The sequence below is a fragment of the Anomaloglossus baeobatrachus genome, chromosome 1 (assembly GCF_048569485.1).
Source record: "Anomaloglossus baeobatrachus isolate aAnoBae1 chromosome 1, aAnoBae1.hap1, whole genome shotgun sequence".
Lineage (NCBI taxonomy): Eukaryota > Metazoa > Chordata > Amphibia > Anura > Aromobatidae > Anomaloglossus > Anomaloglossus baeobatrachus.
In genome coordinates, this window is record NC_134353.1 from 776,031,365 (window position 1) to 776,056,365 (window position 25,001).

Consider the following 25,001-nt stretch of genomic DNA (forward strand, 5'->3'; position numbering starts at 1 on the left):
ACCAGCACACAGTCCCGCCGTTTCTTTTATCCTCCGGTACCTAATCTCCCGCCCAGGCTCACTTACTAGGCGCCGCCATCTTGGTACTCCCGCGCATGCGTCGGATGACGCACTTCCTGATCCGCCTCTTCACCCCAGGAGAACCAGCAGCAGGAAACCTGTCACACAGGGTCCATCGCCTGGGGCGAGAGCCGAGCGCCTGCTCAAGGCTCACGCCTCACCACCGCAGAAGGCTGAAGCCCCCGGGGGAGGTGCTTCCAGACCCAAATGCCAGTTTCTGGTAAGACCAGACTTCCACACCGGGTCAGACCTGGGACAACTGTGGGACATCCATCAGGACAGGAAACCGAACTGAAGCAGAGAGGTGCTGCCTTTTTATTCAGTGGGTTTCCTGTCCTGAGGTGGGCGAAACCTCTCTCTCTCAGGTGGTGCTTTCATGGGCGTGAGGGTAAAGTCAAATGGTGCTCCTTTCCTTCAAAGCCCAACCATGTGCCCAAACAATTTATTTTCACCACATGAGGAATCAGCTTACTCAGGAAAAAAAAAAATGCACCATAAAATTTATTGTGCAATTTTTTCTAATACCCTTGTGAAAATTGTAGATTTTATAGCTAAAAGTAACATTTGTGGAATTGGAAAAAACTAAACTTTCAAAAATTGCACTGATGGAAAGTAGAAGTGGGAAATGTTGTTTAGTAATTGTGTGTCATATTTTTCAGATTTATGGTCAGAAGATTTCAGTTTGAAAATTGCCAAATTTGATATTTTCACAATTAAATGCAATAAAATAACATCCTAATTTTACCACCATCATGAAGTACAATATATCACAAACAAAAAAAAAAAAGTTAGAATCACCAAGATCATTACCTGTCAAAGTGACACTGGTCAGAATTGCAAAAAATGGCTTGGTCATTAAGGTGAAAACCATGCTCTGGGGTAAGGGGTTAATCCTGCCATTATATGATTGCATTCCTACTGGGTCAGAAAGACTATATTACGTACCGGTAATGGGATTTTCCTGAGTCGACGACAGCACCCACGAGAGAGGGATCCGCCCCCTTCAGGACAGGAAACCTACAGATAAAAAGGGGCGGTCCCCCTCCCTCATCAGTTGGTTGCAGAGACCGGGAGAGGAACCGCTAAAGAATTAGTAAATAACACAGATGAAGCCCAGGACATCCGAAGCGTGAGAAAAAACAAACAAAGAAAGGGCAGGGGTGTAAAGGGTGCTGTCGTCGACTCAGGAAAATCCCATTACCGGTACGTAATATAGTCTTTTCCTTTCGTCACGACAGCACCCACGAGAGACTTAGAGAGAAGACACACTGAGGGCGGGACAACCACGGGAAGAGCCAAGCTGCCTAACAGAAGGCCAGTGGAAGAACCAAAGGTCAGCCGGCAGAGCCCGGAAAGCGGAAGGAGACCAGGTCACAGTCCTACCAAACCGTTGAGGAGACATCCGCCACAGCCACCAAGTAGGAGGCCACCTCGCAGGAGAACGAACCGTCACCGGGGAGGACAGGAGAACAGGCTGCACCACCGACGCGAGGGAAACCGAAGCCCACAGCCACTGGGGCAAAGGACGGCACGACACCAGAGGAGCATAGCCGGAACCCCGAAAGACAAAAAACAAAAGACCCATCCAGCTGCCAAGGGGCCGCCGAGCCCCAAGTAAGGACGTGCCACAGCCACCGGGGAAAGAGCACACGACAGAGAGGGGCAAGAAGAGCGCAAAGGGGAGGGCGCCCAACCCCAGAGCAAGACCCCCGGGAGGAGAGCCGGTAGACGGACTGGCTGGCAGTGGCCCCCAGTCGGAAGGAAGCGCATAACCCCACAGAACCCGCAAGACGGGAGGTAAACAGGGCGCCCAGGGCAGAAACTGACACCCGGAGGGGACCGACCGAGAGACCCAAAACCCCACCCGACAGGAGAATGGCAGAACAGAGGACAACGGAATACAGCAGACGAGGAGGAAGGAAGGGAGGCCAGGAAGAGCAACCACAGCCGACCACAAGGTTGAGTGCAGACAGGCGGCCTACAACGCAGCATCAGCAACGCCCCGACAAAAACACACCAGCAAGGGGAGTCCTGCGACGCGGGGGGGGGGGGGGCTAGGGACTCCGCGACAGGAGGGCTGGCCGGGACGGAAGAACCCAGGGGCCCGGAACAAGCACGCCACTAGGAGGGAGAACAAGGGACGGCAGGGCCGGAATGGAGCAGAAAGGAGCAACAGAAGCGAAGCACGAAGCCCGAGGCGACAGGGCCGGCGCAAGGCCAGGGAGGCGCAAGGCGGCAGAGGCGGAAGCCAGAACACAGGCCCCGGCGGTCCAAAGGCCACCGAGGCCCGGGGGCACAGAGGCCAAGAGACCCGAGGCCAAGAGGCACAGAGGGCCAGAGACCCAGAGGGCCAGAGACCCAGAGGGCCAGAGACCCAGAGTGCCAGAGACCCAGAGGCACACAAGCCCAGAGGCACAGAGGCCCAGAGGCACAGAAGCCCAGAGGCCCAGAAGCCCAGAGGCCCAGAAGCCCAGAGGCACAGAAGCCCAGAGGCACAGAAGCCCAGAGGCACAGAAGCCCAGAGGTCAAGAGACACAGAGGCCAAGAGGCACAGAGGCCAAGAGGCCAGTAGACATAGAGGGCAGGAGACACAGAAGCCCGAGGCCAGGAGGCCCAGAAGCAGGAGGCCAGGAGGCACAGAGGCACGGGGCCCCGAGGCCCAAGGCCGGGAGGGCCAGAGGCCAGGAAGCCACAGAGGCCCAGAAGCCACAAAGGCCATAAAGGCAAGGAGGCCCAGAGACTGGGAAGGCCGGAGGCCAGGAGGCAAGGAAGCACAGAGGCCAGGAGGCAACAGAGGCATGCGGCCAGGAAGCACAAGGCACAGAGGCCCGAGGCCAGGAGGCACCGAGGCCAGGAGGCAGAGAAACCCGAGGCCAGGAGGCAGAGAAGCCTGAAGCCAGGAGGCACAGAGACCCAAGGCCAGGAGGCACAGAGGCCCAAGGCCAGGAGGCACAGAGGCCCAAGGCCAGGAGGCACAGAGGCCCAAGGCCAAGAGGCACCGAGGGACAGAGGCACGAGGACAGGAAGCACGAGGCCAAGAATCACGAGGCCCGGAGCACGAGGCCAGGAAGCACGAGACCCGGAGGCACCGAGGACCGAAGCACAGAAGCCCGGAGGCCCAGAGGCCACACAGGCGCAGAGGCCACACAGGCGCAGAGGCCAAACAGGCGCAGAGGCCAAACAGGCGCAGAGGCCAAACAGGCGCAGAGGCCAAACAGGCGCAGAGGCCAAACAGGCGCAGAGGCCAAACCGGCGCAGAGGCCAAACCGGCGCAGAGGCCAAACCGGCACAGAGGCAAACAGGCAGAAGGGCCACAGAAGCCAGGAGGCCCCGAGGCCACAAAAGCCCAGAGGCCACAGAAGCCAAGAGGCCCGGAGTCACAGAATCCAGGAGTCCCGGAGGCCACCGGGGTCAGGCGGCCACAGAGGCCAGGAGGACACAGAGGCCCGGAGGCCACAGAGGCCCGGAGGCCACAGACGACCCGAGGACACAGGAGGCCACAGAGGGCAGGAGGCCACAAAGGCCAGAAGTCCACATAGGCCAGGAGGATACAGGGGCCAGGAGGATACAGGGGCCAGGAGGATACAGGGGCCAGGAGGCCACAGGGGCCCAGGAGCTCAGAGGCAGGAGGCACAGAGGCCACCGAGCACAGACCAAGAGGGCACCCTGGCTCACACCCCAGGGCAGACACCACCAGGACGCCGGCCACAGCACAGCAGGAGGGACGCTGACGGCAGAGGGACTGACCTAGAAGGGGAGCAACCCCGGACAGAAGGGCAGGGGGAAGGGCTGGCAGAGATCGACAGCTGAGCCCCCCCCCCCCCCGAAACCGCAGGAGGACAGCTTTCGGGCCACCGACGCGGAGACAGACCGCGGACGCGGCAGGCCCAGGACACCCCGTCACGTGCACACGCCGCGCAGCGGCGAAGACGCAGGCCCGCGTCAGGGAGAGGCTCCGGCCCGACCGCCATAGACTCACCAGCACCGCAGCGTCCGGCCAGGATGGAGGGGACCACGGGCTTCACTAGGAACCTTCCCGGCCGCTCCCCCGGAAGCGTTCCTGCATACTTCCGGGTCACTGCAGCAGGGAAGCGTGCTCTGTCGACGCAGCAGGGCCCCCCCCCGCCGCGCACACGATCCGGTAGAAGCACACCCTGCTGCAGGCGTCATATCCCTGGAGGCAAAGCCGGGCCAGGAGAAAGAGGACGAGGTGCACTGGAGGACGGAGTCCACGAGGGGAGCTCCACCGACCGTGCTTCCAGATCCAGAGCTCCGCCGTTCCCTTGGAGACCGCACGGACTCAACAGGACCCAGGCACTGCAGGTTCCGATCCCAGCAGGACAGGAAACCAACTGATGATGAGGAAGGGGGACCGCCCCTTTTTATCTGTAGGTTTCCTGTCCTGAAGGAGGCGGATCCCTCTCTCGTGGGTGCTGTCGTGACGAAAGGAAAAAATTGCTGCTACTTAGCTGTTAATAGTTTAATAGTTCTGTTCATGCACAGAAATTTGTGCATTCTATTTCTAGGCACTACACTACTGGAGTGGTCGTTGTCTCTCTTGGTGCCAGGGGGTATTGTAGTGCCTCCTCCGGAGTTCCTCTGCTTTTAAAATGTAAATTTTAATTAATTTTGTTTCCAATAAATATTTGAATTTAATATACATGAAACACTTTGTCCTCATTGTGCCAAAGGGGCCCTTTGGTTGTATTTTGTTATCTCGTGTCATGCCAATATTATCGGACTACTTATATAATAGAGTTTGGGGATGCTTCACAAATAGTCTTGTACAGAGAAGTAAAGTTTCTTCTCCCAAGAGCTAGGTAAACTCTTTGCAAAGTGCATATTCCCAGTACCTAGCCTTTGTCACGCACTTCCTATGATTTTCATAGTTATGATCACTAATTCAGCACCTTCTCACACAAGTGATCCCAGCAGGAGTCTCTGGATTCAATTTTCTAACGAACCACTTTACTGCCACTGTTGTGTCACTGGCTGCTTGATGGTCCTGCATTTAGTGCTTGTGCCACAATAACTGCTGTTTGACCGATTCCCAGCTGATTGTAGTGTAAGCAGTATCTCATGCCTCTGTTGGTAGCTTCCACACTTTAAATGTGGGACAAGCACAAACATCTGAGTTGGTGCCTTCCTGTCAAATGTCACAAGCACGCTTGTCATTAAGGTGCACCTCTAGGTTGGCGCACACGGAGACCTGGAACAATGCTGCAGCCACCACCCACCAGCCAGATGTCCTGCGAGAACTGCTGCCTCCAGGACTTCTGCTCCAGACACCATGACCCTACATCAGGCAACTGGGCCAGACCTGGGTAAGCACAATTTTTCTTCTAGCACCCACCACAATCGGACACTCAGAATGTAGGCCTGGCCTTTTAAGTTACATGCACATTAATCAATAGTACATGTAAGAATAAGAATCTTTGATATACAGAGAATCGGGTCTCTTTGGGACATGATCAATCAACATTTGAGTCACCGGTAATATTTGTCTTCAGTGACTACAGATTTTCCCATTACTGAGATAGGAGATAGCAGTTTTTGGTAGAACTTTGAGCACTATCTTTGTATCTCATGCTCCCCATCCATTGAACTTCACCGAGATGGGCACGATCAGTCATCCTTTATAAATATTCTGTATTCAGTGAATACAGATTTTACCCATGAATTGAGAGAAAGTTCAGTCAAGGAGAAAGTCAGGCCTGGGTCTCTCTGTCACCATCTATTTTGAGGCCTACTGGCTCATACAGAGGTTAAATCCAAGCGTTAGAATTAATGATGTGGAAGCATGCTCGGCCCTTGATTGAGCATTGTGGTGCACGGGTGCTTGGCCCGAGTATTTCAGGTGCTCAGATTTGTCATTCATGACACATTGAACACCAAAGCACAGACTTGCTTCACATAACGATGCAAGCAGGCATCCCTGCCATCCCTTCTCCGGAAATGCACTGTTTATGGCTTGCTGTATGTATGTAGAAAGCTGAACTGCCCAATCTTTGACTTCTATAATACGAGTTACTCAAGTTGAGCCGGTCTGAGTGTCTGACCAGCTTCACTCAAGTACCGAAGTATCGAGCACTGTAGTGCTTGCCCATCATTAGTTTCCATCCTGATTGGGTACAACTTATTGTGGTTGGATGGCTTTTAAACACTAATCCAGTGGCAACCAAGTACTCCGCCATTTACATGTACTACGGTATTACCTTTTAATAACTGAAGGTTAATTGCTCATCTTGTTTTATCTCAAGAGGAAAAAGAAGCAGATTTCTCTGATAAGACACATTGCAAAGTCGTTTATTTTAAAGGTTAACAAATGGGGTGGGAGAAAAAAAAAGCTTTAATGTAACCGTTTTAAAGGAAGAAGTTGCAAGCCTTTAAGAGGAAAATTCTGCATGCTTTCATATGCTCATTGTCTGGTGTATGTACAGGTTAGACAAAGAAAAGCCAATCTAATGTGCAAAAAAGTTACAAGAGAACCATATTAAAAAGATTTTTTTTTATTTTTACTTAAAACCATGGTGTCATATTTAAAATAGCTACAACATTACCCACCCAAACTAATCTAAAAAAATGCCAATAAAACAGCTGCGTTTTTCACATAATACAAATAACACCTTTGCAATAAAGCCGAGGAGTAAAATGGTTTAAAATTTTGATTGTAGTAGAAAGTAAAAACAATTCAGTACAAAAAATGCTGGAAGCAGAAATGTTGTGCGCCTCCAACCAGAGAGCACCTTCACCTGCTGTCACCGACGACCAACAGCTGAGGAATACATGGCCTTCACATTAACATTTCATCCTGAATCAGTGTAAAACCTGGCAATTCACATTTTACAATTCCTAAAATGGCCAAATGCCCATCACTGTAATAAAAAAAGGTAAGGCCATTAACTCGGGCATTTTATGCTGTACGCCAACAATGAAGGGGGTCACACTCCTAAGAGGCTCAGGTCTGGCGGCCAAACTCAGACAGGTCACGGCTTCACATGATAGCACAGCTTCTGTTGTCAGCGGCCTACAAGAAACAGGAAAATCTAGATCAATGTATGTTTAACCTCTGCTTCTAGGTACATACTAAACTCGCTGCAGATTAGCCACTTGTAATCTATTGCCACACTTTGTATACGGTTATGCAGGTCTGTATGTGCGTAAACAACCTACTACTGCTTTATTTCAGTTTCAAAGAGGTACCTGCCGTCAGTGACTTCAACATACCACAGCCAGAGGCTAAAAATATATTCTGTCCAAATGACAGCTTAGAGGAAACCCGTCAAATCAGTCAATTGCTGCACTATTGCATTTAGGTTGGTTAAAACAAAAAACACCCCACACACCACAAGAATTCACTTTAAGTAATGTACAGAGAAAAGCCCAAGTTCTACAATAGCTACAGTGCAATTACTTATGGCACTATCGATTTAAAGAAGAAAAAAGGAAATAACTGAATGGCCACTCCCCCACTACATACCTGCCGACGAGGTCGGGCTTCAAATTCTTCTGCAACCTCTACCTCTTCATCAACTTCTTCCTCCTCAGGTATAGATGTTGTGAAAACAGTCGATCTTTGGGCCACCTCCTAAAAAGGAGAGAAATATAGTTTTAAGCGACATATTGGCTTACAGCACTGAGTAAGGCGGAACTCAATTTTTGCTACAGTGCACTAGAATTATGTTTTGTCAAGTTTTGTTTTTCTACAGGCTTCATCTGCATAAAACAATGAGCCTTACTTGTCCCATTACTCTAGTTCTGCCTGTCTGAAGTATTACATGCTGTGTTCACAATTAGTGATAGGGCTCTTGTCCACTTGTGTATAGCTTGTGATGCGAGAGCATCAGAAGCGATACGCTAATGACCCTCTGCTGCGAGTGTCAGCCGAGGGTCATGCAACTGTGATGTGATCTTGCGATCGTATCACAGGTGCGGAGAAGAGGGAGGGAACACTTTGTCCCCATCTCCTCCGCTGTCTGTCTCTGCGTATATCGCACTGCAGTCACATAACATGCGCGTGCAGTGTGATGTTTCACACGCTCCCATAGGGTTACATGGGGGTGCGTGAGCTGAGACTCGCTGCAAAACGCAGCATGCTGCGATTGCACCGAGAGCACGATTCGTGCCATAGAAAATTACACTGTCCCATAGATTAACACTGGTGCGAGTTCAATCCGATTTATCGGATCGCACTCGCACATGAAAATCACAAGTGGACATGAGCCCATAGGCGAATAGTTACTATCAGTGTTCGGATTATCCTTACTGAATACAAAGTACTATTCCAGTACTCGACAAGTAACATTCAAGGGTTCCCCATTGATTTACATTAGGCTTGTTAGGAGTGACAAATACCGGAATAGTACTTCAGGTTATTTGTAATGAATCCTAAACACAAGTAATTACTATTCGACCATCATTAGTCGTGATGTCACAGCTGAAAACATGTCACAGACTGGCAGGGAGTCCACACTTCTATTCACAGATACCTGCCCCTATGGGAGAAGGTGAGGAATCCCCAGGCAGAACAAAAAGTTAGAGTCACAAGTACAGCCTGTGGAGGGGGCAAAGTAGCATGCAACTAAATATTCCAGAGAAAACAATTTTTAGCATTATAAAAAGGGACTGTCAGCAAGGTATGTCTATTCAACCCCAGTACAAGCACTCACACGTCATGGCAGGGCTACTTGTTTAAATGCACCTTCCCACCTACTTGTTTAGCTCAACCTCCAGCCCCCTTTTCTTTCATTAACGGCTCTAACATCATAGTGCGCCTGTATTAAGTGTAAACAGTCATTTGGTGTTGACAATCTCTCTAAGAGAACATCCCTCTTGATGATCATTAGATGAGAAGTCGCAATGCAACAACTATCTTTACATCAAGAGACCAAAGTGTAAAACTAAAATTGTGAAATTTTTCATGAGAAGCCACTAGTAGGTTCTCTCCAAATCATTTACTGCAGGAGGTGTAAGATTACTCAAAACAATGAAGGGGTGGGCAACAAAAAAAAAAAAAACAGCACAGTAACAGTTTGTGACAAAGGAAATTCCATAGCTGAAAAAGCAGCCAGTGTGTTAGTTTTCCAGAAGTAGTGCTGGTTTTAAATTGCCATATGTAAAGGGCTGGTGGTGTGAAGAATCCAGTAATCCCCTATAAGTGAATACGAGAAAAACACTGCATTCCTGTGCAAACAAATTTGTAGGATAATGGTATAAGGCAGTTCTTTTAGTGCAGGTTTCCCGGTTCGCTCCATGCTTCAAAAGCAATTCCACATGAGAAGCAAGATAAATTGCTGCACTCCACTAAAGTTCAGTGACGGTAACAGACGCACCTCTGCCTGAGAGTTTCTTAAGACAACCTTAACATCTTGACCAGTGCCCCAAGAACTTTGGTTCTTCCAGATGAGGTCAGAAGGAGGACTTGCGAGGACTCCAGCATTAGAAGCCCAAACCTACAGGCAATAAAAAAATAAAATGTATAATATATACACAGTTAATAGAAAGAAGGATGGGGTGGGGGGAGGTAAGCAATCTCTAGGTCCCACAAGGGGAGCACTGTAACAGGCCTTAAGCGGTTGCTCCATTATAGTTTAGGATCACAGTACATTTAAGGGCTGTCTCAACTTTCTGTTGTACACTTTATTCAGAGGCTTAACAAGACCACTTTTCACCTTTTAGATGATCAATATTGAATACATAAGTTGTTCTAGGAATAGTGGTGAAAAAAAAAAACAAAAACTATTAAATGCCCTTCCAAAACGTTGCTTACTGTAACAGTCTGTCCAGCCTTGAGTACATATCTTGAAGTAAACTTGTAGTTTGCTGAGGTCTCTCCAATTGTTCTGACAATTTCCCAGCCTCCGAGTGGTTGATCCTGAAATAATACCAGGCATTACAACTGCAGCCCACAGGCAAGACTTCTATACAGCGAGTGTAGACTAGCACAGCTAACCTGGTCAGAGTTGTTCTTCAGTCTGATAAATTTGCCATCCACATCCAGTTCTTCAATGGACACGTTACCAGTGGCAGAAGCCGAGTGGGCAATGCTAACACTGCTGCTAGCCTCTGACTCTTCTACATCAACCCGCTTTCTTTTGCCTCTGGTAGTTCTCACACTACGGCTTGAAGACGCTCGAGATACAGTCACACGGGAAGATGGACTGGGAGAAAGATTTAGCCTAAAACACAGACATGAGGCGTTCAGGTACTTGGTGAATGAGTCTACAGCAGAGAAAACTGGGAGACAAGTAGCAGCTCACAGAGCTGTCTTACCTTTCCTCTTCACCCTCCAGCAGTTTGCGGTATGCACTTATTTCCATATCCAAGGCTAATTTGACATCTAAAAGCTGTTCATAATCTGAAAGCTGTTGCTGCATCTGGTCCCTTATGTCAGCCATTTCCCGCTCCCTTTCTGCAAGCATTCTGCGACAAGAATCCTTTTCTTTAGCAAGCAATTCTTCCAATTCTTGCATCCGGTCATACCATGCCCTAGACTGAAGACAAGCTCCTTTATAATCTCAGAGAAATTCATGCTCTCACATTTACAGTGAAAGAGGGAGGAGAAAAACAAAAAGTGGTATGAAAACCACAGTATACCTCTTTCTGCAGATCTGACAGCTGGGATGAGAGACTGTCAATGCGCAGGCGGCTCTCCATCAGCTCCTCACGGGTACTGTGCGCAGTGGAGCTGTTCATTTCAGAAGACAGTCTAGCATTCTCCAGCTGAAATATCAAAGTCAAAGTTAACATAGTGAGCGAAAAGAGGAAGCACACCTAATTTAGACATCACCGTGCTAACGTCAGCACCAAACAGGAACACAATATTTCCGAAGGAAATGATGTGATTACAGCAACTTTCATATGCAGCTGATGGGGAAACACTACTCTTCGGTAAACAGGTGTCAATAGTAAGGTTACATTTAACAGTGCAAACTGTGGCTCCATAAGTTCTACATACATTATATACAAAATTAGGCTTCAGCAAACTTCTACTCAACAGCAAATGGGATTTTTTTTTTAAAAAAAACAAAAACACAATCTAGCAAACAGTGCACGTGTAAACCAAGCAACATCATAACATGCGTCAGACATACCTTAGCATGATAAGTTTGCTCAAGTTCATCTTTATAGAACTTTACTTGTTCCTCCTGCTGTGTCCGGATATCTAAAAGCGCCTGAGCAAGTTTGTGTTCATACTCCACAACCCGTCCAGAATCAACTTCTACCAAACGGGTCTCATGTCGCCTTCTGGTTTCTTTAATCTCCTGAAAAATAGGATTTTTAGAAAATGAACATTAGCAATTTCCAAGCAACTGAAGGTGTGATAGAACCATATAGCTGCAGGTGCTACAGATCTTGGGATAAGGGCATATTCATATTGTAACATGTATTCAGAAGTAATTCCATACATAAGTCCAGATATGGGGGTTACAAGTATAACCGACCATGTGGGGGCAGGAGGGCGATTAGCACTCTGCAGAGAAAGGTCATTTACCTCTTCATATATATTTTTCCTGAACTCCAGCTCTTCATTCAGAGACTGGCAACGATTTTCAAGATCCACTTTCAATAGAGTTTCATCTCCAAGCTGTGACTTCAACTTTGCCAATGCAGCCTCAAACTGAAATACAAATTAATGAACAGGATTAATGAACTGTGAGAACTCCATTTGTTTTCTGACCAAACCAGAGGTTCAAGTACAAAAATATAAAATATTACCTGAAATAGTTTTATATTCACTCCCTAGTAATAAATGTATGACTGATTTGACACTACATATTTTACAATTTTATACAAACCTAACAGAGAAGAGGAAAAAAAAATAAAAACAAAAGACGTACATAAAAGGGAATCTGTCAGGTCCAGTAGCTATTGGGCTTGGATCACATGACCATAGATTCTCTCATCCAAGAGAACTGGGTTGAGTGTGCTAATCATACCAATCAAACTGATCAGTTTAATCCAAGTGTTAGAATAGTGTGATGCAATTGTCTCGGATTACGGACACTGAGAAGATTGAGAACAAAACGTCTCCATCTTATCCAGTGTGAGGCTAGAAATCGGAGAGCTTGCAACACACACACACACACACACACGGAGATAGAAGGGAAAACAAAGCAGGTGGGAAGCTGCACTTTAATGTTTTGCCCCATCAGTGTACAGAGCGCCTGTACTTTGAGGAGTCATTCTGTGCTGACAATCTTATTAGTGGCATGTGCTTCACCAGAAACGTTACGCCGATCAGCAAATGGAAAAACATTTCTGGCATAACACTGGCACTTTCCATGAATTTTGCAGGCGTGAGTAGCAAAACCTTATCCCCACCCACTTGAAACTGAAATGAAAAAAGTCGCAACATTTAGGGTCCTGGACACGGCGAATCTTGACTTGTGGGGCCTTGAGTCTCCTCCGCAGGAGACCACAGCTGCTTGTGCCCATTATCAGGGTTCAGAGTTCTGCGGTCTCTCGCTTATGTTCTCTCCACGGAGGATGCGTGCGACTCCACAGCCAGGAATCAATGTTTGTGGCTCGGAAAGCTACACCACAGGTCAGTTTCCGCTGCCGGCCATACACACACAGTGGGCAGGAGATTTCTATAAATCCCATCCGCTGTGCTTGTACAGTACAACATTTTGGATGCAGTGAAAACACGCTGCACCCAAAATGCTGCAAACACTGATTGTGGGCACGCACCCCGAGACATAACTGCAGCACAAAGTTGAGTTTTCTGGTATAAACACTGATGTAATTGGCTTCAGTGTATGTTAAAGAGTTTTACAGGCTCTATGCACAGGGCCGGCCCTGCAATGAGCCCTTAAAGTTTACACGCGTTTTCCCTGTGTATTTTATGTAGCATTTTACAGTAGCAGCAAAATCACTGAGAACTCAAAATCACATGGCTTTTTTCGTCCCATTCGTATTCATATTTCTATGATAGAGTGGAAAAAAAGGCTTTTTTTGTTCTCTTAAGGTTTAGCGTATTTGTCAGTCCCCTTGAACCTGTGATCATATGATCGCCTGTACTATATTGAGAGATACCATAGTACTGTAATGTTTAGTAAAAATCAGTCTCCTCCCAAGCACAGGCTTGATTTCAACAGAGCTCCATAAAGGCAGACAGCTATGGGGTGGGGGTCTTCAGCAGATTCCTGGGTGCCATGGCCAGTGTGGGCACTAGGAATGGCACAACTTGGACCTGGTGAGCTTTATATGCTGCCGTCACATTAACCGCTCAACAACTGGCTGATACAGCCAGGGTCTGCCTCTATTATCTGCTGGGTATGGGGAGGGGTCATCCTCTACTTCACACATTCTCTCCCGACTTCCACCGCACACGGACGGCTGATGTCAAGAAAATATTAAGAAGTGATAAAGTTCTACAGATGTTACACCTACAGCTAGGAACCTTCACCATTCCCTTCAGGGGATACAAATCTGATCAAGACACAGACGCTAGCCTGACTATAGTACAGTCATCAGATATGTCCATCAGCAGTGTTGATAAAATCCATGAGGAATTGAGGCGTAGATTACCAAATGCTTAAAGGGAACCTGTCAGAAATTTAGCTTGAAACCTAAAAGTTTCCCCCTCTGCAGCTCGTGGGCTGCATTTTAGCAGGTTCCTGTACTTTTTGTGGCCCCTTTTTAAACCAAATTAAATACTTTATAAACTTGTACCTTTTGCTATGTAAATTTTGTAAATCGTCCATGGGGGCGGGCTCTCTGCTGACCGTTGCTGTTCCTCCAGCACATTGACACCGTCCCCCCACGCTCCATTTCATCCATCAGGACGCCGCCCACTGTGCCCGAGGTGCCACCCACGCCAGGATCGCTGGTGACGTGTGTCACAAGCACGAGATTATGGGCGGCGCTGTGATTGCATCGCAAGTGCCGCCCATAATCTCGTGGACACACTTTCCCCCACTGCCTCCAGCGTTCTGCGCAAGCGCTCACCAGCCAAATGACCCGACGTCACCTCCTTCCCATCTGCAGCAGGGCAAGATGGGAAAGAGGTGACGTCAGGTCACCTGGCCAGCAAGCGCTTGCGCAGAACACTGGAGGAAGAGGGGAAAGTGCGGTCACGAGGTTATGGGCGGCACTTGCTGATGACACTCACAACGCCGCCCATAACCTCGTGCCTGCGCAAAACGTCACCAGTGGTCACACGTGCACAGTCCCGCTACAGTCGCACAGCGCATGCGCGGGACCACGGGCGGCGTCCTGAGATATGAAATTCAGCGTTGGGGGGAGGGCGGCGTAAATCTGCTGGAGGAACAGCAACGGTCAGCAGAGAGCCCGCCCCCATGGACGATTTACAAAATTTACATAGCAAAAGGTACAAGTATTTAATTTGGTTTAAAAAGGGGCCACAAAAAGTACAGGAACCTGCTAGAATGCAGCCCACGAGCTGCAGAGGGGGAAACTTTTAAGTTTAAAGCAAAATTTCTGATGACCGGTTCCCTTTAACTTCAGTGTCACATTTGTTAAAAATGGAAACTAATTTAACCCCGTTTTCTTAGCGTGCTGGTCAGGAGTAGAATCTAATGAATATTTCACAGTAATTATAAAATAGAAGTCAGCCCTGCAGTATGACAGTCAGGCTATGTATGATGTGATCCAAGGAGCAGCACCCGTACTCACCTGCCCAATCTCGGCTTGGAGACCTTCCACTTCCTTCTCCAGCGCCTTCCTCTCCCCCTTTGCAGTGACAAGTGCAGCATCTGTGGTGTGCAGAAGAGCCTCATTGTCCCGGAATTTGCCTTGCAGAGCATTAAAGTCGGATTCTTTCTTTGAGAAACTATAGGAAGACAATGTATCCAATATCTATTAATATATTTTATTAAATGATTATATTACGATTCATTAGGAAAACTGCACAATTATATGTTCTGAACATCAAATAGGAAGTCTATAGATCCAGCTACTACATACCAAGATGGATTCTGACACAGGAAAGGCACATTGACCTGGTTCATTGGCATGGGAGGGGGTGAAAGGAGTTTCCTGGTCTGTGGAATCACATGGCCACCAGGCAGCTCTGGAAACAACATGACTTGTTACCTAACATGTCTGGTCTTAGTATTTGAAGCAGGAGCCACACATGGTCAAATCAGCACCTGTGATCACACGAAATCTCATCCCACTGCTGGCACTCAGATGATCTTATATGCACGCAACATGGATAAGCTTCCAGGTACACCACCAGCATGTTGCCACACGGGGGCAGCATTGTACAACACTGGGAAACCAAAAGGTCTGTAATAAGCAATGGCGCTCACAATAAGCTGGCGACATTATGTTATATACTGCTGCAGTTTATTTTCATAGTACCTGCAGAGCATCATTCTAAAATCTGTCAGCAGATACAAGGTATGCCATCCTTACACAGGACGGGTGTCATATAAAGCAGTTAATTCCTTGGGCCAATTCCTGCAGATCCACACGGGCACTACAATCTGTTACTAGAAACTATGAAGCACATGTGGGAAAATATTACAGGCAGATGTCCTGCACATTCGCTTTATATGGATACATTTGTTTAAACTGACATTAGCAAAGGAATCCTTTGTGCATTCAGGGTTATGTCTGTAAGCAAGTGGCTGTCAGCTGCCATGGCTCACATTACTGACTGGCCCCATTCCAGAAGCAGCTGCCACAGTACATGGTCCGGCCAGAGGGCAGGATGTCAAGCACCTGAGCCCACTTTAGAACGCCTTAACAGGCAGAAAGTTAAGACCCCCAAACTCCACCACACCGCCATGTCAGTAAGTGAACCCGTCCTCAGTGTGGCACAGCAAATCGTGTGGGAGATGCCCTGCACACAAGACGTGAGTCCACAACAGGAGGGGAGCTAGAAAGACTAGTCGGCTGCATTAGGTTATATGCCATATAGTAATGTGAAGAGGTCAGCTGCAGTACATCATATACACTACAGCAGCTGCAGACCACCGCATTCACCCTCATCCACACACTCTGCATTTAGTAGCAGACTCCAAAGCCCAGCGATAAGTCATTCCTAATCACACAGACCCTCGCCAATCACTGCAGTCACCAGCTGCACCGGCAATAAAGAAACCAGACAATAGATTTGTTTTAGGTGAGGGACTCTTCCCTCGCGCTCACACCCAACCTCCGGCACAGGCATTGTGCTCCTCTCACCCATGGAGCGGCTCCTATATGCATGAGAAGTGAGCCCTAAGCCAACCGTGCCTCGTCCAGAGATCGCTGCCGAGGAGCCTCAGCAAGACATGAGATCACACGCAGACCTCTAATATGAGCCTCTTAAGGATCTCCCTCTAAGCTACACAAGGTAGACCGGGGTCACTGCTGCCATCTGTTACTACACTGATCCCAGACACTGATGACCCCATATGCCCCTGTGGCTAGCACAACATTCTGGAGAAGAGCCATGAGTGAAGCCCAGGTCACCATTAGTTGTACAGTCCTTAGCAGGCTGCAGAGGCGGGAAAGGAGCACTTGTTTTTGGCAGCAAAGAAGGAAGTAGTGAGGGTGTGAGCAATGGATGATGGGTACAGTGCAGCTGAATGAGCAGGGGGAGGGGAGCGCGCTACACCCACTGACAGGATGCTGCTCACCCCAAACAATGAACCCTTCACTATGTACCCAGCAAGTGATAGGCAACACATGCTGCCGGCCCAGGAGCCAGGACAGCTGGCCACAACCTGTCCCAAACATGTGCTGTAAGGTTTAATGCAGACTATTGCTCTCTGGAAGCAGCCATATGATTGACAAGAAGCTCAGATACCTCTGCAGCCCACAGAGCTCAGATACCTACAACTGGAAGTGATAACATGGGAGGTCTGACAGCCCCCCACCCAACTTGTCAGAACAGGCTACCCACCCCCTACCTGTCACCAGAGCCCCCACCTCCGGCCACACCCCTCCTCGTCACCAGCCCCCCTCACCCCCTGATCTGCAGCTGCTCGTAGTGGCCCCTCTGCTTGCCCAGCTCTATCTGCAGCTTGGTTGTCTCCCAGACTCCCCCATACCTCAAGACCCCCCGGGGCTCACCTGATCTGCAGCTTCTCCCGGGCACCCCCTCTCCTGTCACCGGCTCAACACCCCCAGACACCCCCTCCTCCGCCGGGATCACCTGATCAGCAGCTCGTAGTCGCCCCGCAGGTTGCCTCTCTCCCGGACTCCCCATCTCCTGTCATCGGCTCCCCCCTCCTCCGTAGGGCTCACCCGACCTGCTCGTACTCGCCCTGCAGCTTGCCCAGCTCTACCTGCAGCCTGGTTCTCTCCCGGGCTCTCATCCTCTCTCCCGGTCTCACCCCCTCCTGTCAGCGGCTCCCCCTCCAGCCCTCACCTGATCTGCAGCTGCTCGTACTCGCCCCGCAGCTTGCCCAGCTCTACCTGCAGCCTGGTTCTCTCCCGAGGTCCCCCTCCAGGGCTCACCTGATCTGCTCGTACTCGCCCAGCTCTTGCAGCCTGGCTCTCTCCCGGTCTCTTCCCCCCTCCAGCCCTCACCTGATCTGCAGCTGCTCGTACTCGCCCAGCTCTTGCAGCCTGGCCCTCTCTCCCGGTCTCCCCCCCTCCAGGTTTCATACCTTCCGGTCAGCGGCTCCCCTCCAGCCCTCACCTGATCTGCAGCTGCTCGTACTCGCCCCGCAGCTTGCCCAGCTCTATCTGCAGCCTGGTTCTCTCCCGATCTCCCCCTCCAGGGCTCACCTGATCTGCAGCTGCTCGTACTCGCCCAGCTCTTGCAGCCTGGCCCTCTCTCTCGGTCTCACCCCCTCCAGCCCTCACCTGATCTGCAGCTGCTCGTACTCGCCCCGCAGCTTGCCCAGCTCTATCTGCAGCCTGGCCCTCTCTACCCCTCCAGCCGTCCCGGTCTCCCCCCCTCCAGGGCTCACCTGATCTGCAGCTGCTCGTACTCGCCCAGCTCTTGCAGCCTGGCCCTCTCTCTCGGTCTCACCCCCTCCAGCCCTCACCTGATCTGCAGCTGCTCGTACTCGCCCAGCTCTTGCAGCCTGGCCCTCTCTCTCGGTCTCACCCCCTCCAGCCCTCACCTGATCTGCAGCTGCTCGTACTCGCCCAGCTCTTGCAGCCTGGCCCTCTCTCTCGGTCTCACCCCCTCCCGGTCTCTTCCCCCCTCCCGGGCTCACCTGATCTGCAGCTGCTCGTACTCGCCCCGCAGCTTGCCCAGCTCTATCTGCAGCTTGGCTCTCTCCCGGGCCGTGTCGTCCAGGCTCCTCCGGGCGTCCGCCAGCTCGGTCTCGTACAGGTCCTTGAGGCCGGTGACCTCCCGGCTCCGCACCTCCTCCCGCTCGGTGACCTGCAGCTGCAGCACGCTGTTCTCGGACTCCAGGCTCCGCACCTTGTCGATGTAGACGGCCAGGCGGTCATTCAGCTGCCGCAGCTCCTCTTTCTCCTGCAGGCGGGAGATGCGGGTCGGGCTGAGCGGGGTGCTCATGCTGCCCCTCCGGCTGGACTGCCGCGGGGCAGTGGGGGTTGAGGTCGCCATGGGCTAGGCTACAATGGAAGCTGCCGTAAAACCGCCTGTCCGCACGTGACAGGGCCCGGCTCCACACAAACTTTCTACCGGCTGCACCGACGATTCAATGAGCAGAGGCGGCACCGAGCGCCCGCGACGGATGGAACAGAAGGAAAAATAATCCCTGGATGCGGAAGGAGACGTTGGACTCGTCCCGGGCCCGGCTGAATAATTCGGTTGAATCCGGCGGACGCACAATGAGCGACGCTGCGATCTCCCCGCCAGGAACAGCGGCGAGTGAGAGGCTTGGCCTCAATATGGCGCCAGAATGATCACGTGGTGCCCTGCGGCCAATGGGGACACGCGACGCGCCCACACTCCGAGCCTGAAACTAAATTCAAATTGTGGAGATTTAGGTGCTGGGGGAGGGGAGGCCGTACAATGGGAGGGGGATGGGAGCCGGCTTATTGTCCCCGTGTACGGCGGGGGCTGCAGTCTGGCGCGTTATACCGGAGTGGCCGGCGGGGGCTGCAGTCTGGCGCGTTATACCGGGGAGCCCGGCGGGGGCTGTAGTCTGGCGCGTTATACCGGGGAGCCCGGCAGGGGCTGCAGTCTGGCGCGTTATACCCGGGCGGCCGGCAGGGGCTGCAGTCTGGCGCGTTATACCGGGGCGCCCGGCGGGGGCTGCAGTCTGGCGCGTTATATGGAGCGGGGATTATCTGCGGGGTCTCAGCCACACAAAGCCCAGCACTGGCTCCACACTAGGCTTTGTAAAATGCGGTACAACTGGAGGGATTTTAAAAGACGCCGCAGCAGCTGGGCTCATGCAGAAGGTTCAAAAGGACGCGTGACACTGCTCAATGCTCATTCATTTCATGGCAAGTCCACATTGCTGTTCATATGAAGGGTTTTTCTTTTTCCTCTTCAGACCATGTTCCTATGTAGCACAGGTTTTCTTCTCACATTTTGTGTGGAAAATCTTTAAATATTTGGTGAGATTTTTACCTCAGTATTTATAAGCCAAAACCACTAGTGGGTAATAAATGCAGAAGTGGTGATGTGTTTTGATTAGTCCACGTTCACACTGAGTAAACGGTGAGTTTTTTTTACCTCAGTATTTGTAAGGCCGCTTTCACACAGCGACTCATCCCCGTTCAGTGGTCACGTCGTGGCTTCCATCCAAACCTGCAAAACTGAAACAGACAGCAGCTGCAGAACTACAAGGCTCAGCATCCTCCATCCAGGACTGTATGCAGGAGTTTATTGCCCAAAAAGAAAAAAAAAATGACATGGGCTTCGCTATATTTTTGTATGCTAGCCAGGTACAGCAGGCAGGTACAGGCTGCTCCCAATCCCCAGCTGTCTATTTGTACCCGGTTGGGAATCAAAAATATAGGGAAGCCCTTTTTTTTTATTGCATGAATTTCAAGAAATAATTAAAAAAAAAAAAAATGACATAGGCTTCGCGCAATTTTTGAGTCCAGCCAGGTACAACTAGGCAGCTGGGGTTTGAAATCCGCAGTGCAGAGTGCACAAGCTTTCTGGGCACCCCCACTGCGAATTGCAGTCCGCAGCCACCCCAGAAAATGGCGCTTCATAGAAGCGCCATCTTCTGGCGCTGTATCCAACTCTTCCAGCTGCCCTGATGCCGGGTAGCTCGCTGGGTAATAATGGAGTTAGGGCTAGCTGTATATTATCAGCTGGCCCTAAGCCCGAAATTCATGGTGTCACGCCAATATTAGACATGGCCACCATGAATTTCTAGTAATGATAAAAATATTTTTCTGTGTTTTTTTTTTTTTTTTTTTTTTTTATTAGAAATAAAACACAACACAATTAGTGACTCCATCTTTATTGAAATAAAGAACCCCCCTCCGCAGTAATCCTGGGTCAAGGGTCCCGCGCCGTCCAATCCGGATCCAATATCATCTGATCGGTTTGCTGGAAAGCAAACCGATCTGATGATGTGTCAGGTTCAAGGACGTGAATCACATCACACATCAGCTGATTGTATAAAAGCCGATTATACAATCAGATGATGCATCAGTGCAAAAAAAATAAATAAATACTCACGTCTGTGCTGATTACCGGCAGCTCCTGGAGCGATCGGATGAGAGTGATCCTGTCCGATCGCTGCAGGAGCTGCCGGTAATCAGCTGATGAAGTCCCCTGACGGCAGGATCAGCTGATAGCCGGGCGCAAAAAAGCCGGCGACACCGCGAGAATTACGATCAGCTGATGCGTCAGGTGACTGCATCAGGTGATCCACCACCAGGTCCTGCAAGCTTCGTACGTGCCCCGGGGAGACTGCACACAGCCAAAGCGGCAGTACCGGGACAGGAGCGGGCATGGCACCGGGACCCTGCAGACAGGTGAGTATGACATATTTTTTTTCTTCTACTGTTCACTTTGGTTTTCGCCGCTGCCTCCACCTCCCGCCCAGACATGGCGCCGCACGGAGCTGACATGGCACCGGGCGGGTTGTGGACGCAGCGGTGACGGTACCGGGAGGATTCATGCTTCTGTGTTTACCAACAGAAGGAATCCTCTTCCTGTACACGTCACTTTACTGCCCACCCCTTGCGTTTATAGCTGCGTTTTTAGTCATAGAAACGCGGCTATATGCGTTTTTCATTGCGTTGTTGAACATCTCATTGAACTCAATGGGTGAAAAACGCAGTGAAAAACGCAGAAATAATTGACATGCTGCATTTTTGTGGTCACCACAAAAACGCAGCTACAAAAAAACGCTGTGTGCGGACAGCACTTATGAAAACCCATAGACATTGCTGGGGAAGCAATGTCACTGCGTTTTCAGCACATAAACGCGGTAAAAAAACGCCTAGTGCGCACAAGGCCTAAGGCTACTTTCACACTTGCGTTAGTCGCAATCCGCCGCTTTGGAAAACAGCGCAATATGTTAACGAATTATGCTATTTCCTATAGACTTGTATGGATGACGGATTGCGACTACTATGTCTGCGTTGCATCCGCCACGTGACAGATCAGTAGTGGAACGACTGACCATCGGGCGGCAGGAACGCAGCATGTAGCGTTTTTTGAGCTGCGGAATCCTTTTTTTTTCACTGCGCATGCTCAGCTCTTATGTTTAATCATTGAAATTAGTGATGGGCAGTCCGGCTCTTTTTGGTGATCCGGTTCCCATGGCTCCGCTCACCAAAGCCGGCAGACAGGAGGAAATCCGCAGGGAACAGTGACCGGTGACTACACCGTACTTATTCACTGCCCAACCCCCCCCCCCCCCCCCCCCCCCCGTGCTAATGATGATGCGTGGGGGGGTAGTGAATATAGGCACATATGATCACTCCAGGCTGTAGTTGCCAGGGGTGATCATGCGGGCTGGCTGCTCATTATGCGCGCATCCGCCGACCATCACCCCGCCCACCTGTCAGCGCCGACTTCAGCGCTGAGAAATGATAGGCGGGAGGATGTGTGGTGCCCCTGACCTTGTCAGGCACCACTGGGTATTGCACCCATGCTGGGGCAGTACTTTCAGGTAATCCCAAAAGCTGGAATAGGGTGTGTATGCACAGACACATAGCAGCCAGGTCTCCCACACCATTAGTAGCAACCAGGTCTCCCACACCATTAGATGGGACCCTTGGGTAGCCTCTGGAGAAGACTAGCCTTCAATTCTTGTCAAGGGGTATAGTGGAGGGCCTGGAAGCTAAGCTGAAGAGGCTGTCAGGAAAGAGGTGAAGTGAGCCAGTCTGGTAGCAGTGAGCAGCGGTTGCTAGGAGACGCAGGCGCGTGCACACGCTAGTCAGACCCTGCACGTGAAGTAGCCATTAGCTGGGGAGAACGGTTGCCAGAGAGTCAGTCAGAAAGACACCTAAAGAAAGGCAGTCGAGTACGGGGACTGCTGGTGACTAGGCACGCATGGGGGACAGGTCCCTAGAGTAGACGTCCATTTATTGAACTGCAAAACCTGTTAGTGAGGTGACTGGAGGTACCTCACCAACGATCTAGAGTTCGAGCCTCAGCAGCAACAAGGGACCCATAAGGAGATAGTCAGAAGCCATCTCACCTGGTCCACGCTGCTGGCAAAAGGGGAGAAAAGGCAGTAGCGACTTCCCTGGATAGACCCCACGGTACTTCAAGTCAGGGGTTATCCGAAGCAAAGAAGTGCTAGGAAGGCGAGTTAATGGTTACCCTCAGAGCGGCCTGAAAGAGTTCCTGGTTCCACCTGGTTTAATCTCAGCATCGCCCGGGTACCTCACAAAACATCTAAAAGTGAGTAAAGATCAGTTGCAAGACATTTTGGACTGAGACTGAGTTATTCTGGAACCTGTTGTTCTACACACCTGAGCCCCTGGGGCCAGTCGCACTCACGAGAGGCCACACTACAGATTCCATCAGCCCCAGATGCTCGTTAAAACTGCAGTGGCGGTCACCAATATCCCTGACCGCAAACCGTGAGTGGCGTCACGACTCATATTCATACAAAACCGACACACCTGTTGCCAGAAATACCAAAGTGAAGACCCTGTGACGTCCCTGAAGGTGGAGTGATGTCCCTGAGGCGACTGCTGCAGGTGGGCTCCACAGATGCATGCATATGAAATGAGCGGGTCCACGTGGTCACGGCAGGCGCTGCTACAGCCTGCGCATGTCGCCGATGACCCGCTCCACCGCAGCACCCTCATACCCCGCAGCCCTGACTATAAGACGCACCCCCCACTGTGCCCCAACATTTGGGGGGGAAAAGTGCGTCTTATAGTCCGAAAAATACGGTATATTAAAAAAACTTTTTGCAATCATCTTCTGGGAGAAATACTTCATTTTCTAGAACAATTTAAAGGGTGTGAACACTTTCGACCGTGAATGTACAGTTAGGTCCAGAAATATTTGGACAGTGACACAATTTTCGCGAGTTGGGCTCTGCATGCCACCACATTGGATTTGAAATGAAACATCTACAACAGAATTCAAGTGCAGATTGTAACGTTTAATTTGAAGGTTTGAACAAAAATATCTGATAGAAATTGTAGGAATTGTACACATTTCTTTACAAACACTCCACATTTTAGGAGGTCAAAAGTAATTGGACAAATAAACCAAACCCAAACAAAATATTTTTATTTTCAATATTTTGTTGCGAATCCTTTGGAGGCAATCACTGCCTTAAGTCTGGAACCCATGGACATCACCAAACGCTGGGTTTCCTCCTTCTTAATGCTTTGCCAGGCCTTTACAGCCGCAGCCTTCAGGTCTTGCTTGTTTGTGGGTCTTTCCGTCTTAAGTCTGGATTTGAGCAAGTGAAATGCATGCTCAATTGGGTTAAGATCTGGTGATTGACTTGGCCATTGCAGAATGTTCCACTTTTTTGCACTCATGAACTCCTGGGTAGCTTTGGCTGTATGCTTGGGGTCATTGTCCATCTGTACTATGAAGCGCCGTCCGATCAACTTTGCGGCATTTGGCTGAATCTGGGCTGAAAGTATATCCCTGTACACTTCAGAATTCATCCGGCTACTCTTGTCTGCTGTTATGTCATCAATAAACACAAGTGACCCAGTGCCATTGAAAGCCATGCATGCCCATGCCATCACGTTGCCTCCACCATGTTTTACAGAGGATGTGGTGTGCCTTGGATCATGTGCCGTTCCCTTTCTTCTCCAAACTTTTTCTTCCCATCATTCTGGTACAGGTTGATCTTTGTCTCATCTGTCCATAGAATCCTTTTCCAGAACTGAGCTGGCTTCATGAGGTGTTTTTCAGCAAATTTAACTCTGGCCTGTCTATTTTTGGAATTGATGAATGGTTTGCATCTAGATGTGAACCCTTTGTATTTACTTTCATGGAGTCTTCTCTTTACTGTTGACTTAGAGACAGATACACCTACTTCACTGAGAGTGTTCTGGACTTCAGTTGATGTTGTGAACGGGTTCTTCTTCACCAAAGAAAGTATGCGGCGATCATCCACCACTGTTGTCATCCGTGGACGCCCAGGCCTTTTTGAGTTCCCAAGCTCACCAGTCAATTCCTTTTTTCTCAGAATGTACCCGACTGTTAATTTTGCTACTCCAAGCATGTCTGCTATCTCTCTGATGGATTTTTTCTTTTTTTTCAGCCTCAGGATGTTCTGCTTCACCTCAATTGAGAGATCCTTAGACCGCATGTTGTCTGGTCACAGCAACAGCTTCCAAATGCAAAACCACACACCTGTAATCAACCCCAGACCTTTTAACTACTTCATTGATTACAGGTTAACGAGGGAGACGCCTTCAGAGTTAATTGCAGCCCTTAGGCCGGTTTCACACATCCGGCTTTTTGCCGTTTTGCCGGATGCGGCGCTCTCCCGTACAGTTAATACAGTACAATGACAGCGCTGTAACTTCCGGGTCACATGCGCCGGTCACATGACAGCATGTGACCGGCGCTTGTTGCACTGTCACTGTACTGTATTAACTGTACGGGAGAGCGCCGCATCCGGCAAAACGGTAAAAAGCCGGATGTGTGA

At 50.0% G+C, this 25,001-nt stretch overlaps 1 protein-coding gene across 2 annotated transcripts; it reads right to left on the bottom strand.

Moving 5' to 3' along the window:
- Positions 1–6,362: 6,362 nt before the first annotated feature.
- LMNB1 (lamin B1) lies at positions 6,363–18,833 on the bottom strand. Of its 2 annotated transcripts, XM_075324824.1 has the most exons (12): positions 15,177–15,213; positions 14,992–15,097; positions 14,701–14,857; positions 11,555–11,680; positions 11,154–11,324; positions 10,657–10,782; positions 10,333–10,553; positions 10,013–10,238; positions 9,830–9,934; positions 9,393–9,512; positions 7,541–7,648; positions 6,364–7,087 (listed from the first exon to the last, which is right to left on the bottom strand). In XM_075324824.1, exons 1-12 carry the CDS (start codon positions 15,196–15,198, stop codon positions 7,055–7,057), a joined length of 1,521 nt encoding a protein of 506 aa, XP_075180939.1. In that variant the 5' UTR covers positions 15,199–15,213; the 3' UTR covers positions 6,364–7,054. The 2 variants fall into 2 exon arrangements, with proteins under 2 accessions (XP_075180946.1, XP_075180939.1); XM_075324831.1 differs by lacking the exons at positions 14,992–15,097; positions 15,177–15,213 and adding an exon at positions 18,189–18,833 and having other exon boundaries at positions 6,363–7,087.
- Between the last annotated feature and the right edge of the window lie 6,168 nt (positions 18,834–25,001).

Bases quoted from the DNA above. Each gene is read 5' to 3' on its own strand.
- LMNB1 (XM_075324831.1), bottom strand. From the start codon at position 18,547: ATGGCGACCTCAACCCCCACTGCCCCGCGGCAGTCCAGCCGGAGGGGC. The intron at 7,649-9,392 runs GTGCGTCTGTTA...TCTCCTTTTTAG, and splicing joins TAAGAAACTCTCAGGCAGAG to GAGGTGGCCCAAAGATCGAC. The intron at 7,088-7,540 runs GTATGTAGTGGG...TGTTTCTTGTAG, and splicing joins AAGCCCGACCTCGTCGGCAG to GCCGCTGACAACAGAAGCTG.